We start from the raw sequence: 19,466 nt of genomic DNA, 5'->3' as shown, positions 1-19,466 counted from the left end.
CAACGCGTGATATTACCACAAAAACTCCACATCTAAAAGAATGGATATTTGCATAAGGCTTTGTTCAAGATTGCCAACTAGTGATATTAGACCTCAGTCAATCCGGGAACTAGAGAGAAGATGCATAATAAACATCTGTCCATCATACAAAAAAATCTCCTCTCTCCAACTCTAAATTTAGAAATGATAAATACTTTGATTTCTAAACTGTACAACAACTAATCTCTTTACTTTGGGGATTCCTTTAATTCACTCATTCTTGTACATCTTATTAATAGATCAATAATATTTTGTTCCTAACAATAAAAGTATCAAAAATAAATAAATAAATAAATAATAGAAGCAACACTTCTACTTGTGTATAAAAGAGAAAACAACTTGCACATGCACAAGGGGGATCAATCATGAACCTGAACACGAGGGATTAATCTTGTCAAAGTTCTGATTGCAGCACGTCTTATGTCTGCCGGAGCATCCACCTTGAATAAACGAATAAGTGCAGGAAGAAGAAGATGCATATGTTCGTCCAAAGTGCCTACAACATGAATTATATGATTAAGCACGATTACATTAAATAATAAAGAATAACGACATGAACCAATAGAAACCTCACTTCACATAAAACATAAAGAAGAATGCAAGAATTACTTCCATTCATAATACAATATTTGAAATCTTTTTTAAAACAAGAAACAATTTCTCATTGATGTAATGAAAAGAAATATATTATTAGAAATCATAATAAAATGAAAAAGGAAAAAAAAAATCATTTAAGAAATTTTATTATAAGGCAACTACAATATATATATATATATATATATATTTTTACGAGAAACATTAATCATAATTCCATCACCATTGCCATGAATTAAATGGGTTTCTCTGAAGTACGCAAGGGGCCTTGCTTATGGGATAATACAGCTCCTAATCCTGCTGCAAAAAGTCGATTAAAATTGGAAAGAGCCAGCACGAGTAGAGAAACCACCGCGTCCTTCAATTTCTCAAAAGCCTCAGTAGCCTCCTCTTTCAATTCAGAGCCCACTCCCTTGAGCAGAGCACTCAAAGGTGTTGATAGGCTTCCATATCCCTCTACAAACTTCCTGTACTAGCCTGAGAGACCCAAGAATGCTCTCACATCTTTGATATGTTGTGGTCGCAACCATTTAATCATTGCCCTCAGCTTCTCAAGGTCAGCTTCAATTCCATTCCCTGAAATTAGGAGCCCAAGACATTTGATCTTGTCACTAGCAAACTAGCATTTACCTTCGTCTGCGTAAAGTGCATTCTTCTTTAGCACATTGAAAACTATTCTCAGGTGTTGCATATGATCATCCATACTCTTACTATAGATCAAAACGTCATCAAAGAAAACTAGCACAAACTTCCTCAGATACGGCCTGAAAGTTTGATTCAATAAGGACTAAAGGTGGTCAGGGCAATGGTCAATCCACACAACACCACTAAAAACTCATAATGTCCCTTATTAGTCCAAAAGGCTATTTTCTCCGCACCCTCTGTGTGGACTCTAATTAGATGGTACCCTGACTTCAGGTCTACCTTTGAAAATACTTGAGTCCCAAACAATTCATCAAATAGCTCTTCTACTACCAGTATTGAGAACTTGTCTGGAACGGCCACTTGATTTAAGGCTTTATACTCCACACAAAATCGCCACCCCCCATCCTTCTTTTGAACAAGCAACACAAGATTGGAGTAAGGGTTTGTGCTCGACCGAATGATCTTTGCTACCAACATTTCATCCACCATTCTGTGAGTTACAGAGGTTTGACGTTTGACATTAACAGGGGAGGTGCCTTCATTCATGAATACTGTGATCTATCTCTGGACAAGGAGGTAAGGTGTTTGGCCACTGGAAAATTTCTTGAACTCTTGCCAAATGTTTCCTAGGCCCACATGAACTTGACGAACCATAATCCCATTGCCATCAGCCTCTTCTATCCTCCATTCTGTCACTTTCAGGGCTCTACATTCCACAAGGAATCTATAATCCTCACTCTCCCAAGACTTTGCCATTCGTTTAAGGGTGAACTGAGTTTTCGTGAAGTCGGGTTCCCATTCAAGATCACCGTGGAATCCCCCATATTCACACTCATCGTGAGGCCCTTCCAATCAAACCTCTGTAACTCTCAAGGTCAAGAGCCATTGCATCCTAAGAACTACTTCAACTCCCTTCAGCTGTAGTGGCAGGAAACTCTGAACTATAGTCAACTCACTGGCCTTCAATAATACTCCCTAACCCCCCTCCCCCCCCCAAATGACTGCCTGTGCCCATAATGACCACATAATTGGTCACGTCCGTTAATGGTAATTCAGGAAGTGCACCCGGACATCTCAACTAGGTTGATACCCCCTTAGCGCCTTCATCATGTCCATACAAAAGTACAACTTCAATAACGAGGATGAACACCGAAGAAAAAATAAAAAAACTTAAGGCACGGGGAAAATAAAAGCCTGCCAATTTAAAGATATGTCTTGTATTGAAAAGCCATCAAATTCAATGTTCAAGGAGCACCAAGCTGAAGCATTCCTTTTAGCTGAATCGAAGCAGACCTCCCAACTCGTTTCAGCATCATGGAAAATTCTCTGATTCCTTTCAAACCAAATATCTGCTAGAATGGCCTTAACCATGTTGATCCACAGTAACCGTGGCTTCTTTGAGAAGGAGGGACTCGAAAGAAGATACGTTATATTGCCTCTGAAGCCATCACCAAAAACCCCAACGAAATTGAACATGTGAAAAAAGGACCACCAGCACTTTTCTGCAAAGGTACAGGTGAAGAAAAGGTGTTGTAAATCTTCACCTGCCATTTTGCATAGAGGGCAAGCAGAAGGTAGTAAGGCAACCGATTGTAGCTTTCTTTGCAATACCATGGAGCAGTTTAAAAGGCCAAAGAGCATAATCCAAATCTGAATGTTAACTCTCCTTGGGCTCTTAGATTTCCAAAGAGCTTTAAAAAGGGAGATTGTCCATTGGATGCTTCAAGGAAAGGTGGGCTGTGAGGGACTTAACTATGAAGGAGCCTGAAGCTTCCAAAGACCAATAGCGGCTGTCCGGGCTTGCTGAAACTGATTTTTCTGATAAGGCAAGCATCAAGGCTTGAAAGTGTGCGATCTCATCTTTTAGCAAATGACGAAAAATGATGGACCAAGAGCTTAAGGAGTGGTCCCAATCATCAGCTATGGAGCCCCTTGGCAATAAGGAAATTCTTAACAGCCAGGGAAAAAGAGTGGACAGGGTAGAAGAATCTAGCCAAGGATCTGTCCAAAAACTGACTCTATTTCCATCTCCAACCACCTTTTGAGCAATGAAATTGTGAATGGCCCACAATTAATAAAAATTGTCACCTTCCTTCCTTCCATCGTTCCTCTCAACTTAATGGTTCCTAGATTCGACAAACCAACCACTGAATTCAGAGACAACTCGGCTGTGGCCTCAACCTTCGTCGCATCCTTAAACTCTATTGTCTTCAACTCTGCTAGACAGTTCCCTTTGTTCATATCGTCAAACAACTTCGATTCCTTTTCATCTGGGTGCACCACAAAGACCCTAAGTTCTTGAGTATCTTTCACTATACAACGATGACTGAGGGAAAACTTCTCTTCACATCGAAACCACTACCCCCTTTCCTTTCATGCCTGAAATTCCACATCAAACAACCACTGCGCCACACCGTTGTGCTTCCCTCTCAAAGTTGAACTTGCTCTCAACGTAATAGTCCGCATTGGAAATGCCCTAGTTGTCTTCATCATGTCTCGAGCATGGGTAGATATGTTCAATTTAAGAAAAGTCCCTTGGGCCTTATTTCCACTTGGGCTTTTTCCCTTGCATCCATTCAAACTAACTCTCGGTCCCCCGCCTTCTGGGCCAGCCTCATCATCTGGGCTACACCGACCGATTCCCAACAATTGAGTTTGACCTTCATCAACAAATCCACGCCCTTTTAAGGAATGTCTCCTCCAAAACTTCATCTGTGAGTTGCTTCAATGTCGAAACCAATTTATTAGAAAAATTCTAGTAGGATTCAACTGTCGTTCTGCTTGATCGCCAAGAATTGGCCACATAACGTTCATTTCCTGGTCGACCAAAATCGAGCTAATAACCTCATTTTTAGATACTTCCAGTCGAAAAACGACTCTCTCCTCTTTCGATCAATACCAATCGAGGGCCATCACACCATAGCTTATCACTGCCACATTTAATTTTTCAGTATCAGAGAGTTTATAGATTTGGAAATATCTATCAGCACAAAACAACCATGAATCAGGTTCCTCTCCTTTGAAGACTAGCATCTCCACCTTCTTGAGCTGGCTCCAATCTCTTTTTTCTTCTAACCATTCTTTAATCACTAATTATAGGATCCATCTACACGTTGCGTCGTCCCTCCTGACTTCTTCGCCTTTGCCTGTGGAGTTGCTTCATCTGCTACTGAAGGCGTACTCCCACGTCGGCACGACGTAAGATCTATCTTTAGCATCCCCATCATCTTTCGCCTCCAAGTTACGTTGTTGGTTCCACTTGGATGCTGAACTTTTCCACTCTTGGTCAGGTTTGCCAATGTTCCTTCAACCCCAAGGATCTTCTTAACTCCCTCTTTAATTCCTTCACTCTCACGATCAATGGCATCCTTTCTTTCTTCTAAATTCCAAGCTATTTCCATCAATCTTCCCAGATCGACACTCTCTTATACCAATTTCTAAGGTATATCCCTTACAAGATGAGTATTATTGAATGGAAATCTGCCCTAAGGAAATATATACTCCTTTCTCGCCCTGGGAAGTCTCGGCAAAGCTAAGGATAAAAGATATCAGCCTTCTAACCTCACTATATACTTTGATCCGTTCTTTCTTCTAAATTCCAAGCTATTGCCATCAATCTTCCCAGATCGACACTCTCTTATACCAATTTGTAAGGTATATCCCTTACAAGATGAGTATTATTGAATGGAAACCTGCCCTAAGGAAATATATACTCCTTTCTCACCATGAGAAGACTCGGCAAAGCTAAGGATAAAAGATATCAGCCTTCTAACCTCACTGTATACTCACACTCTCCCTTACATCTCATCATTCCTTCTCTCTCTTAATGGTCCCCACTAACCAATCCCCAACATGCTCTCACGTTCCTCACTCCCAAAATCAGCAAACCAGATTTTGATACTCTCTTCTACTTGATGGATAATTGGTGTTGGTGGCCTAACCTCCTCAAAATCAGCAAACCAGCCCTATTGCTTCTCTAAAAAAAATCAGCAAACCAGCCCAACCACTGGATTGGTTAACCTCAACACCATTCTTCATCACTTTGCACCACTCAAAATTCAGCAACCAAGCATGCCCTTTGTGGTTCTGCCAAGAGGAAATCGTTCATAAGCCCACCAAGTAAAGTTGAAGTCACACCAAAACACCATGGTTCAAGGCAGTAATGTGATAAAGAGATGAGTCTCGGCCAGAGAAATTTTCTTTCTTTATAAACAGTAGCTCCATAAACAATGGTCACCCAACAAATATTCTTACATTACTGCCTTGAACCAGATTTTGATACTCTTAAGGTCAAGAAGAACTTTTGAAATCGGGCTTTTTTTCAAGGAAGGGAAGTCCTTAGACCAACATTTAATTCACTGTTGTTTTTCCCGAAAAAGCTTGAATTTTATTTTGTAAGTCTTTGAGTTAACTATTTTCTTGTCAAGAACCGTGGATGATTGGCAGCTTGAGGCTCGCATTTGAAGGGAAAGACCAAGTTTTTGTGTAATTGGACAGCTCTGGCTCTTTTTGGAGTCATTGGAGGGAAAGAAATGGAAGAATTTCCAAGGAAAATTCGGCCTGCACTGAATTTGTTTGTCATAATATACAGCTCACTCAATTTCAAGGAAAAATGGACCCACAGTGAATTCTTTTTTTAATTTTTGTAAGGAAACAATTTTTCATCAATAAAATGAAAAGAGACTAATGCTCAAAGTACAAGGAAACCAAAAGTAAAAATTCTAAAATTTCCAAAACGAGTACATAGAAAAAACGAGGAGAAAATGACTGAGTAGAAGAAAAATAATCAATCCAAAGCAAGCAATCCAATGAAGAAGCTTATCCTGTAAAGACCGTTGAATTCTCTCTCCCTCTCTTCTTTTTTTTTTTAAATAAGAGAAAGTAAGAACTTAAAACCCATTTTCTGTAACCTATTTCAGTTTTCCATGATTACATTATTTACAGAAAGCTTCCCATTTAATGTTTACACAGATAACTCTTTAATCTCCATCCCCAAATTGTGCTAAAACAGTATCAACCACCATAAACTTCACATTGTAAGCTAAAGAAAATAATAATAAAGAACAGTAGCTCCAAATATGATGAGTACTAACCACCAAAAACTTCAAGAGTGTGAAGAATATCAAGAACATAGGTATAATCATTACACCGTTCGGCATCACTTAGTACTTGAATACAACAAGGAAGAATAATGTGGAGAATCATTCTGAACTCATCATTGAGGGCTAAGCAAAGTTGTTCCACTAAGTGAAGAACCTAAACGAACAAATTAAAATAAAATATCAGCCAGATGATTTTTTCCTTTTTCTTTTTTCTTTCTTTATCTTTTTTTTTTTTTTTTTTTTTTGTTGGAAGGAAACAAAACTTTGTATTGATATGATGAAAAGAAGCTTTGTTTATGTTTTGTATTTGTGTTAATTTTCTGAACAAGTGCAGCTTTGGGTTTTTTCCGGTTGTATTTGATTTATCTTGCTTATTTCATTTCATTGTACTCTGAGCATTAGCATTTTCTATTTCTTCAATGAAAAGTTTTGTTTCTGTTTCAAAAAAAAATTAAAATGAAAAGAGGTCATTGCTCAAAATACAATGACACTAAAACAAAAAGTACAAGATAATTAAACACCTAGACTGAAAAAATGAAAGCACACCAAGTATATTTTAGTGAAATGGAAAGGTATAAAGCATGAAGAATGAAACGGAAAGGTGATTGGAATGTTATTAAGGCTATATTAGTAATTAGCTAGAGAAGTTGTTAGGGTAGTTGGTTATAAATAGAGAGGGTGAGGAAGGAAGAAGTTAGGAAATATTTTAGTGAGTGATTTAAGGCATGACAAAGATCTCAAGAGAGAGGGTCTAAGTACCTTGAACACACACTTGGTTTATCTTGTAATTCTATTATTGTTTAAATTTCAATTGACCACCACCACCAACCCCCCAACACAAAAATAATAAAAAAAAGTAAAGAAAATAAATAATCGAAAGGAGAAAACATGCTCACTGGATAGCCGAGTGGAGGGCGACTGGTAGAGGGAAAAGTGAAGGATGACCACAATTCTGATATGAGAGAGAGCAATTCTGGTAAATATTTGCGAATGTGCTGCATAATCATAAGCATGAGCTTTAGAAGGTTTTTTGATAACCGCATCATAGCACGGATAGAATGCCAAAACACTGCAGTTTGTTATAAACCTGGCGGACAATAGAAACTAAAGTTCCAAGTTTCCACGTTATGAAGTCCTTTAAAGTATCATCACATGTACTAACAGTGTGGAACAGATCAGGCAAAACCTGAAGTTGAAAGAAGGAAAGAATTTAAAGTATTGAAGAAAATTCCAAATTAATGAAATTCATCATCACATTAACTGACCTTTGGTAAGTATGGAACAGAACCGAGGCCCATAGACTATATTTGTACAGAGAAAATTTGGAGAAATTAGTTATTATGGAGCTACTCAAGTGAAAGATCAACTAAATAGAAAATAATTGCTTCATCTGCATACCTTGAATATGAACATTAGCGATCCAACCACCTTAAGATGATAACTTGCAAGAGAAGGATCCCGAAGTATTCTTAAGAGTGAATTAATTGCCACCTGGAAATTTAAATATAGATGAATAAACAAGTACATATACCTGAAACATCTATCCTTGCCATTCCTCTATTTACGTCTTATTTTCAATTTAAATATCATATAATATAGAAACCTAGTGGAATTTATATAGTCAGCTGGTAGTCCCAAATGGGAACTAAATCTGTGCCACTTCATTGAATCCAATGTTTAATTGAAACCTTAACAATCTTTTAGAGTTAGGTATCTATGTATTATACTTCATTGAGCAGATTACCGTGGAATAATAATCCTCAGATGTCGCAAATGAGGGCCACAGCTCCATGGGAAGTTCATCCACAGACTGAATATGTTGACCGGAATCACTTGCTGCACGTGTTACTTCTCCATGTGACCCTGGCAAGCTTAGTTGGTTCCTTTTATGCACATGAGGATCCAGAGCACCCATTATTCCTAGAACCTGATGAAAGTAATTTAGAATTGAGCACGTTAATGATACAAACTTCTAGTTTGTTTGGAATAAATTTTGGGATAAAATGCTTATTAGTAAGCTGTTTAGTATAGCTTCTTGAATGATTTTAAATTGGGTTAATTTAAACTTTTGAAGCAAAGCTTAGAGATAAATTATACAAAAATAACTTCAACGAGATGAAATTAAAATCTTGAAAATATGTAGTATGAAAAATAAACATTGGTGTAATTAATAGACAAACATTGGTGTAATTAATAGACACACTTTTTGAACATAGCGCAACAAAAGAAATTGTGTCGAAGATAGCACTATTTAAAATATGATAATGTAAAAGCAATTTTGTTAAAGATATTTTGAAGAAGTGCTCAAACTAGAAGGTATTCTAAACAAACACTTCGTCTGGGTATGGTATACCAACCTTTAATACTTCACGTCTAGTAGACCAAGCTAGCTCACCATTCAGCAATTTTAACAGTAGGCCAAGCAACAACGGGTACTCAATGTACGGAGTTATAACGTACCTATCATGACAGTGAAAAATATTAATTATTCTGCCATCATCAGGGGTAAATTACTAGGCAAATAAAAGAGAATGCCAATCAAGACTTTTTCCAACAGAAAATTATATATTTATTTTATTGAGTTGAACAACATGGGTAAGATAAAGGAAAAATGACCTGCAATTTTTTGAACAAGATACGAAAATTATGAAAAGTGATTGAAACTCAAAAGATACAAAAGAATTATAAAAGCATTCCAAATTTAAACATAGATCCTGTAACACACCAAGATCACCATTCATTACAGAGAATGTTGGTTCAAGAGGATTCAAAGGGATTTCTATGTTATTCTCCTACATTGATTTATCGTTTTGAAAGTGCAAGGACCTCCACTTTCCCTTAGTGCCATCTTTCTAAGATATTTATGTATTTTTCTAGTCAAGATTGTTGTTTATTTGCAGGGTTTTTCCTTCTAGCTAATCTATGTCCTCGTGAATGGTTCTCTTGGGATTCTAATTTTTATGTTTTCTAGTTCTTCATCCCGTACCCTTGTATTTTGAGCAATAGTCTCTTTTCATTCTATCAATGAAAAGTTGTGTTTTCTTTCCCAATAAAAAATAGAAGAAAAAACATCAATCCTATAACAAAAAATCAGCATAAGGCTTCAAAGGAGAACACCAACACCAACATGAGCCCTAAATCTAGCAGACGTTTGGTTCAATCAAGCCAATGAACATGCTAGCTTTGGAAGATCATCTTATTTCTTTCCCACCATAATTTTGATAAAAGGTGCATTAACCCATAATTTGTTGGCCTTTGGGAGCCAAAGAAGGACGACCAATGATAACCAGGAGAAAAGTTTCTTTCCCTTTTCAACTGACAACCCGCCTGATCCTACAACATTTGGGTGTCAAGGAAACTTGTAGAAAATTAATTCCTAGGTAGGATTGAACTTTTGACCTTTTAGCCATAGGAGAAAAGTTTCTTTGAAAATGTTTTCTCCATGGTCCATAATATTGAAATCAACAATCCAGAGAATATGAGCAACCAAAAAACACATGCTTGGTGGGTATCCTCCAGCAAAGGGAACTACCGAAGTATTGATACAATTAAATTTACCATAACCCATCCGCTTACACTTTAGGGTTGATTGGTGATTCGACATTGTATCAAAACCAAAGGTTTTGTGTTTGAATTCTTGTAAAGTCATTTCCTATAATTTTTTTGAACATATTTTTTTTCAACAAAAGTAATTTCTTATCCAATTAAAATTAATTTCCACTTGTTGGGCCTTTGACAAATTTTCAAGTCTACAAGTGAGAAAGAGCGATGAAGTATTGATATAATTAAATTTTCATTAGCTTAAGCTTTTGGGTTGTTTGGTGATTTAATCAGAGCAAATAGAAGGCATAAGATGGATGGAAGTTTGCTTTGGATAACATCAGTGGAATAGTATTAAGACTACCATTTAATTTAAACCTAATACACAATAGATATTAGTTCTCCAATGGCTTTGGATTTCCATAAAGCTGCGATAATCTCCTCCTGCAATGAGGAGGAAGCCTCATATACACCTAGATAAAGATTCCTTTGACAGAGTACCAGCAATACAATTAAATTTTCAAAAATAAGAACAGAGAAAATACTTCACAAAACCAGGAAACGATATCCCAGAGGGATTGAGGAGGCAATCCTAAAACTATTGAGTGGTTCAATTCATTAGGACCATCATGAGATCAAATTTATCAATCTTCCATCGGCAACCTACCCAAATAAAATGTATGGTTTAATATATATTTGTTGAACTTATTGATTGGATTTTTTTAACAAGGAACGAAAAAATTCTATTGAAAAGAGACTTATAAATAAAATAAAATAAAATAAGATACTAATATTCAAAAGATACAAAGCTCCACATAAGAGTGAAAAGAAACAGCTAAGAAGGATTACAAAAGAAATAAATAACAGACCAAATCAAACTAAATCCACTTCATCAAAGAACCAAAAACAATAGTCCAACCAAAACACTGAAAAGAAGCCAAGAACTCTGAGCTCCGAGCAAAAGAGACAGAAGGGGGGAGAAACCAAGGGAAACTGAAGAACCTTGGAAGCTGAAAAGAAAACCCAAACCACACAGAAAATACATATCAAAAGCAGAAACCCATGAAAAGCATAATCAAATTCCAAAAGGAAAACCAACTCAAAAACACCCAGCCTCCCAGCCACAATAAACTCCAATCCACCAAAATCAATGCCCCCGTAATCTTCCAAGAAAGGTTTCATTAAACCGATTGGCAAACTTCGAACTTCAAAATGAATTATATCGAAACTAAAAAAGTTATTCACGGTAACAAAAAAAGAACAGCCCCTAAAGCTTTTGCATACCAAGAAGTAGGGGTGAGCATTAGTCGAAAGGTGTCAGCTTTAGGCACAAACCAACCAATCGTTTCAGTTGTTCGATGGTTGTCAGTTTTGGGTGGCTGTTTAAAATCAATCCACCGATTAGGACGGACGGTCCGTCAGCTTCAACCAAAACCGAGGAGAATGAGCAGATGAGATGCAAGAGGCTTCAGTGACAAAATGGAAATAGCTTGCCATACATGAGAAGATGGAGAACTGTGGGGTTTCAGTAAAGGAAGAAAAAGAGAGGAAAAACGAAGAAAAATGAAGGCGAAAAATAAGAAGAAAAAGAAGGGGAAGGGAGAACATGAAGAAGACGAAGAGAAACAAAAGGGGTTAGAGAGAAGATGTTGGATAGGTTTGTAAAAAAGTATTTTTTATACTAATTTAATATTTAGCATATTCTGGAAATCGAGGAAAATAAAAGCACGACAATTTAAACATATATCTTGCGCCAAGAGAAACACCAAGAGAGAAGAGAACACCAAGATAAAGCAAAGAGCCATGTAGCTTCAAACTTGTTTCTACTTCCTTTTGAAATAAGTTTGCAATATCTTCCCAAAAGTATCTCCGAATCAACCTCCTCATGAATTATCTCCAAATTATGGGATTCAGGATCGTCACTGCAGAAGCATCATCCGACATGTTGAAGAGAAGAATCACTTGAAGTTGGAGATAGCATATTCTGGAAACCACAACTTTTTTATTTTACAAACATATTTTCAGAAACCAAGGTGACTTTTGCAATGCAAAAGTCTGCATATCAGTCACAATGATACATCACATCAAGCTCATCATCTCCAACTCTCTACACAATCTTCTCACTTTAAAGGAAAAAGGGTATAGCTAGTTGGTTGGAAAGATGCTTTCTGGCTACTCTGACCAACCAACTTGTTGATTTTCATGTTTGCAAAACCGATGCCACCCGAAACTTAAGCTACAACAACCAATCGATGTTGGTTCGATCGGTTTTTTTCAATCGGCGTGGTTTTTTGGATCGTTCTGACCAGCCCTACCAAGAAGTACTTCTAGATAATCATAACAAACAAATGAAACACAGTTAAATATTAATTTGTGGTGACTGATCCTTAATCCTTCCCCCATATTAGTTGGCTAGAGAGTTATTGGTTTGAAATGTTACATGTACCAGTTCATTCGAGTTTCCTCAAGCAAATTAGACATCTTGCAGGAATTTTCCATTCATCAAAGATTAAATCTCCTCTAGGGTGGATGTCGGAGTGGTTATTTGGCCTCCCAACTCCTAAACAGAAAAACCAATTGATCTCGACCCGTCCCCTACCCAACCCACACACAAGCAATTAATGCTCTAATTGGCAAACCATTAATCGAACTGACCAAACCATCAATATATGCAATTCGGTTTGGTGTGATTTCAACACCTTGGCAGTTTAACTTTAGTTTTCAGTAATTCTCTAATAAATAACCAATTCGATTTTAGTTTTTCACAAAAATCAATCGCACCAAGCCACCTGCACTCCTATTGCGTTAATGTTTTAGAAAAAAAATTATTGCTCATCAAATATTCTATTGTTCCTCTCAATCCAGAGAAGCAAGAGGGGACCTACTTTTAATTACATGTGGGAAAATGGGTAATAGATACTTAAAAGTACTACTACTCCACAATTGTTTTCAATAAATTTGAAAAATAAATTACCCGAGGATCTTGTAAACAATCCAATGAAAATGTTAATTCATTTCATTCAATTTGGTCTGCCGCCTAGTTGGAATCATTATAAATTTTCAACCTAAAGGATTAGGTTGGGTTGGGTCCAAATACACATCTTAACAAACACCCTAAAGTAAACCTGAGAATTCATAAACATTAAAGGCATTATGAAAAGGTTGTGTACCCTGTGCTTTGAACAACTTGACCAAGGGTAGAAACAGCCACTTCACGTTTTGCAACAGCAGCTCCATCCAACAGGGCTTCAACAATCAATGGCATGAGTTCAGGGAGGTATTGTCTCATTGCAAAACCACCCTGTCAACAACCATAGAGCAAATAAAGAAAAAAATAATTGCATCACATTTGACTATGCTCTAATTTTTTTCTTCTTTTTTTTAATTATTTTTTTAATAAACATTTGACTGCACTCTAAATTGAGAAACCATAAACAAGAGGAACAAGTACGAAAGCAAGTTTTTTCTATAGGTTTACAGACACTTTTTTTTTCACTTTCGTTTTCATGGTAAGAAACAAGATACTCTCACAAGTTAATAACATGTATAAGTAGGTCCAAAAAAAAAAATAACAAGCCAAATAGTTATTGGTTCACAATTTCTAGACTTTCAGATCTCTGCAATTAAGTAGTACCAACATTTAAAAGTAGACATAATAAGAGACTACCACCAAATTCAAGAGGGGAGGATTGGAAGATAACCTTTACAACTAAAGCACTTTATAAGTGGTTAGTCACATCCTTTCAGTTAACAAATGAATCCACATATCAAAAAAAACAAATGAACCCATATATCTATATGCCCTTACAACTGAAACCCTTCAGCCATTTTTGGACACGACTGGATGCCTAATTTGATCATCTACATACAGTAAAGCAGAGGAAGAAACATTTACCATAAAAGCTTTTATTGTTTAACAAACCAATGAACTGTACATCAATAACTCAAAGTGCAATTTCCTCGTTGACAGTTTATTCTTATACCTAGGTTCAATGCAAATTAGGTGGAATCAAAGACAAGACAACCCCCCCCCCCCAAAAAAAAAAAAAACTTTTTTATTGAGAACTGTAGATATCCGTTAAATTAAAAAAAAATCATGACATGACAAAAAACATTAACACTTGAAAAACAATCCTGACTAGCAAGAAATTGAGATCACAGTACACCCTTTATACTTGAAAAACATTTAGAAGGGGAGGGGAGGGGCAGGGCAAAAGGACGCTAAAATTTCCTGCCTCCTGAACAAAACGATGTAATTTGTAAAATTGAGTAATTATGTGGAATGTTCACTGACAGAAACTTGTAAAAGGTTACCCACCACTCTAGCAAGATCTCCAACAGTTACAAGAACTCCCGTGATAATGCCATTATTGGCATTCACCCCAGTGCCTTCGCTAAGCCTTGCCACAAGTGCCTAAAGAAAATATCCAGCATACAGATGAGAGAAAAGAAACAGAGAGAGCAAGAGAGAGTGTGATAGTGTTCGAATGAAAGAGAGCACAGAAGTTCATGAGTAACATCTGATTTACTAAACCTTGTGAACAGGAGCAATGTAAGGAAGTATTAAACGTTCACAATTGCGTATCAAACAACCCAGCAACTTCGCACTTTCTTCTCGGCATTTGTTATCTGCACTGCTAACTTTAAAAATTTTAACTAAGGCCTTGGCAATCAATCAAACATCTAGAAATTATGATATTCGTCATCAATTTAAAATGGTAGATTTGGCCATCCAATACAAAAACCTGCTTCAGATTACCTCTGGTCCAAATAGGTTAACAATTGTATAAGATGGCGACGAAGAGCTGGAAGAACATATGCAGGATTTTTTTCAGATAACCTCCCAGCAACAGATATCGCATACTCTCGAACATCAAAATCCTGTACCATTACATCAAATCTTTTAACAAACAAAACATCAACAACTATTCAAAAAGTTTGAGTCATCCACTGCTCTGAAAATTGTGTCCTTACACCCAGCATATTAACGCACCAAAGTAAACTGACAAGACATCCTCAAACTAGAATCTACAAGTACTGAATTACCTCATCATTTAGTGCAGCAAAGACTGCACTCAAACTATCCGCCTGTGCTATAAAATCGTCAAAACCCCTATTTCCATGCAGAGAGACAAAGATGGAATTGCGAACAGCAACATCAGCATCTGCAACAGCTGCAATAAGAAGCTTTTCCACAAGCTGTAAGAAGACTCGTATTAGTACAAAACCATAGTGGAGAGTACAGGTCCTGGAACAACATATTCTATGGAAAAACCAAGGGGCAAAAACAGAAGTGACGAATACAAAAACAAAACTAACAAGAAAATCCCAAATTTTAGTAATAAGAAACGATAATTTCAAGAGTCATTAATTATATACATCCATTGATGCCCTCCCTCTGCCACCATCCACAGTCGACACTATTTGTGTGATGGGTCTTGGTTTTTTCCCTAAATTGGTTGCATCTGCTTCATCCTCCACGGCTGCTTTTGCAATGGGCTTTGTGAAATCTCTCCCTGCCATGTTCAATCATCCTTGTGTGGCTCTCATAACTGGCACACATTGGGTAAAGTTTGTAGAAGCCTTAGAAGTCCTTGGATTAATATCTCCCAACCATGGTTGCAAGTTGAAGATCTTGCTTCTTTTAAACTCGGCTGCAGCACAAGAATCTCTTTTTAGCATGACATTTGGCTCTTCATTGAGCTCTCTGGTTCCCAGGTTAGCCCGAATTGCTTCAATTCCGAATGGTTCGGTCTCCAATCATTGGGATTGGATATTCTCTCTTGGTTAATTAATTTTAGGAGATTTTTGAAGGACGGAGAACGGCTAGAATTTCAGAATTTATTGGCAGTTTTAGAGATCCAAAGAGTGGTTGACAGACAAGATTCAAGATGTTGGAAGTTGGAAGCTTCAGGTCTTTCTTTCTTTCTTTTTATTTTTAAAAAGAAACATGACTTTTCATTGAATAAATGAAAAGAAACTAATGCTAAAAATACAAGGACATGAAACAAAACAAGAACTTCCAGATATGATTTAAAGTAATATATAGATCAATACAAGATAATTTAAAAAAAAAAAAAAAAAAAAAAACACACAACCCCAATTAAGCATAAGCCAGAAAAATTTGCAAATACATTGGAGAGAGAAAACCAAGAAGAAGAAGCTCTAACTCTGGCAACTATAAAGCAAGGACACGAACACGAGACACAAGACAACACAGAGACATGCCAATTTCAGAAAATGTAGGACACGGACACGTTGAGAACATGTTATTTATTATTATTACTGTTATAATTATTATTTAAATAATATTAAAAGATAAAACCCAAAATAGTTTTTTTTTTTTTTACAAACTATTAAAATAATTATAAAGAAATTGTGAATGAAAAGTAACTACAAATATGCCGTTTATTAAGTTGCTTAAAAAAACGACTAATTTAGTTTAAAATGTTAATGGTGCATGAAACCCAATAAATTATTGCCCACTAAAACTAAATAAGACAAAAGCCCAACAACCCAAAACCCACATTAAAAGGCCCAACAAACACTAAAACAAAAAGACCCTAACATCTAATTCTCCATTTAGTCGTCGATCTTCTGTTCCCCCTCCCCCGATTTTATTCTCCCCTCTCCCCCAATTTCGTTCAATCTCCCTCCCTTCACCACTGATCCGCCGCTGTCATCGTCCTGACAAATGTTGAAGTTAGTCAGTGCTCTCCAGCATCTGATGACGCAACAGTTGTCCTCTTGCAAAAGAAGAGAATCGAAGGGAAGGGAAATAGAATATGGAGTTCTCTTTGGCATGTCTGCACGTGTTGCCCGATGTTCGATTATTAGGAGGAAGAAGAAAAAGAAAAAACATGCAAAATATTGTGTCCGACACAGACACTCCATCAAAAATGAAGTGTTTGTGCTTCCTAGTCTGGCAACAATAAACTGAACAAGCTAATGTCAATACTTGTCTTGAAAAAATAATGGAACCTTGGAAAAGCAGCACTCAAAGAAAAGATATTGAATCCCTTCAATAACCACCAATCAAACAGAACAAAATGAGGGAGACAAACAGTAATATGGAAGCTTCCACAAGCATTAATAGGGAAGTTTTAACTTTGGATAAGAGGCAACCAAAAGCTTCAAGTAAGAAATAACGGAAAACAGTCCTGAAGGCCATCAAACTTCAGCTACACATAACAAGGTGAACAACCACTTTTTACCTTCTTATAAGATCAATAGATGTTGAAAAACCATCTCTTCTTCATCCTTTAGAACTGATTAAAAAGAGAAAATGCGAAGCTTCAGGTCAGTTTTTTGTGAAATCCTTGTTCAAGCACTTGGCTGAATCAGTACAAAGCTTTGTGGAAATTAAGTTGCCCAAGAAGAGTTAATATCATCATTTGGGTTACAATTTTTGGGGCTCTTAATTGTTCAGTCTCTTCAAAGAAAGCTTCCAAGCCACTCACTTTCACCATCAATTTGCCCTTCGCGTATGAAGGATAATGAAGACTGCCAGCTCCTTTTCTTTGGGTGTAGTTTCTCTCAAAATTTTTGGAGGAAATTATTTTCTTCTTTAATCTCCAATGTGTGTGGTGCAATGACTTCAAGGATAATGTAATTCAAATATTATTGGGGCCTTCCTTAAAAGCTCATCCTCAGTTATGGGTTGATGGACTTAAAGCCAACCTATCAGAATGGTTTGAAAGGAACCCCAACACATTTTTCACGACAAGTCACTTCCTTTTGGTTTGATCATTATGAGATTGCTCGAGTCAAGGCTTCTTCATTGTGTTCTCTTTTCAAGTTCATTGTTGATTATTCTATTCAAAACATTAGTTTTAAATTGGAGCACATTTATATCAACTCTCCCGCTAATGGGTTCTTTCCTAATCACATCAGAGAACTCTCTTTTAAAAGAATCCCTTTCAACTTTCAAGTTCTAAATCCAAAGGCTCATCCACCTCCTGCATATCAATCTCATCAATTCTTTTTTCAAAAAGAAAACAACTTCCATTGAACAAAAATGGAAGAATACAAGCGCATACAAAAATAATACCCACATAAGAAGGAAACCCCACTAAAGAAAAGAGCTCCAACTATACAAAATAGTGCCAACTAAAGAATAATAAAAAGTTTTCGAAATTTAATCCCAATGGGAAACATGATATCTAACAAGGGAACAAACATCACAAGGATCCCTTTTCAACCCCCTAAACACCCAAATATTCTGCTCTCCCAAAGAACTCACAATAAAGCACAAACCTCTATAAGCCATAAAACCGACCCTTCTCACAAACAAGTCGATGGAGAAGGAACCATCTGATCATATCATTGGTATCTCTATGTCAAGCTAGTATGAAACCAAACATCTGAAAAAATTAGTCCCACACAGAACTCGCATCTCCATAGGATATGGTCCAGATCCTCCACCTTCCGACAAAGAATACAGCAGAAATGCCCAACTAACATGGGGCAACTTCCTCTCAAGCTGATCTTGTTGGCGCATTCGTGTATAACTTATCTGGTAAAAAAAACATACTTCTGTAAGGATCCTAATCCCCCAAAGTTGGATTGATGTCATGTGTTGTGATGTGGATGCTTCCTTCTTACCTACGCTTGCCTCTTGAAAGCAATCCAAAGTCTCTTTCCTTTTGGACTCCAATGGTGGACAAAATTAGGAAGAGACTTGCCACCTGAAAAGGGAAAAATAAGTTTCTTCTCTAAAGTTGGTAGACTTACTCTTATTCGATATGTTCCAAGTGCTACCCTCATCTACTATTTTTCCTTTTTCAGAGCTCGAGTGAGATGTGTAAGAACATCGAGAAGCTTTTGTGTAATTAGCTTTGGGGTTTCCCCCTTGAACACTATTCTCTCAGGCACAAGGTCATTGCTAGCAAGTATGCCCCTCATCCTTTCAAATGGCTAGCAAGTGGGGTCAAAGGCACCTACCAGAATTTGTGGAAGGATATTTCTAAGGAGCTCCCGACTTTTACTCCCTTGGTCATTTGTGTGGTGGGAGAGGGAAAGGAAACTTATTTGGGAAGATCAATGGGTGCAAGATAAACCTCTTTGCTCCTTATTTCCTTTGTCTTTATCAATCTCAATAATTCTATTAAGGAGCCCTTGTTTCTTAGTCTACAAATCTCCAAAACCCTCCCATTCCAAGGTTTAAAGAGCTTACCCATAAACTGATAATCTTTCCAAGTATTGAGAATTGATCTTTGGAAAGATATCTCGAAAGAGCTCCCTGCCTTTGTTCTTTGGGTTCGGTGTGTGGTGGGGGAAGGGAGAGAGATGTATTTTTGGCAAGATCACTGGATGGGGAAGAGACCACTCTCTGGGTTATTTCCTTGGTTGTATCACTTGTCTTCATTTTTTTTTTTTAAAAGAAACAACACTTTTCATTGATGAGATACAAAAATGCTCAAATTACAAGAAACTACGAAGTAATCACTTGTCTTCTTTTAAGAATCATTTTGAGACAGATTTTCTTGTGTGGATAGCAAGCTCTTGTATGTTTTCCTTCGGGTTCCGTAGTGCTCTTTCCAATAG

The 19,466-nt window shown here is 37.0% G+C and overlaps 1 protein-coding gene across 3 annotated transcripts in view; it reads right to left on the bottom strand.

The window, feature by feature from the left end:
- The window catches only part of TOR (target of rapamycin), a 62,683-nt gene that overhangs the window by 29,948 nt on the left and 13,269 nt on the right, over nucleotides 1-19,466 (bottom strand). For all 3 annotated transcript variants that reach the window (XM_039021615.2, XM_039021618.2, XM_039021616.2), the window contains 13 exons: nucleotides 14,967-15,119; nucleotides 14,680-14,801; nucleotides 14,455-14,554; nucleotides 14,239-14,334; nucleotides 13,091-13,221; nucleotides 8,738-8,840; nucleotides 8,125-8,307; nucleotides 7,779-7,871; nucleotides 7,646-7,681; nucleotides 7,468-7,566; nucleotides 7,277-7,375; nucleotides 6,372-6,534; nucleotides 411-535 (listed from right to left, as the gene is read on the bottom strand). In XM_039021615.2, coding sequence (XP_038877543.1) covers nucleotides 411-535; nucleotides 6,372-6,534; nucleotides 7,277-7,375; nucleotides 7,468-7,566; nucleotides 7,646-7,681; nucleotides 7,779-7,871; nucleotides 8,125-8,307; nucleotides 8,738-8,840; nucleotides 13,091-13,221; nucleotides 14,239-14,334; nucleotides 14,455-14,554; nucleotides 14,680-14,801; nucleotides 14,967-15,119 — 1,503 coding nt within the window. The remainder of the gene's footprint in view (nucleotides 1-410; nucleotides 536-6,371; nucleotides 6,535-7,276; nucleotides 7,376-7,467; nucleotides 7,567-7,645; nucleotides 7,682-7,778; nucleotides 7,872-8,124; nucleotides 8,308-8,737; nucleotides 8,841-13,090; nucleotides 13,222-14,238; nucleotides 14,335-14,454; nucleotides 14,555-14,679; nucleotides 14,802-14,966; nucleotides 15,120-19,466) is intronic.

The sequence above is a fragment of the Benincasa hispida genome, chromosome 5 (assembly GCF_027475165.1).
Source record: "Benincasa hispida cultivar pf3 chromosome 5, pf3_genome.v1.1, whole genome shotgun sequence".
Lineage (NCBI taxonomy): Eukaryota > Viridiplantae > Streptophyta > Magnoliopsida > Cucurbitales > Cucurbitaceae > Benincasa > Benincasa hispida.
The sequence above is the reverse complement of the archived record's forward strand: the minus strand, read 5'-3'. Positions and strand labels throughout refer to the sequence as shown.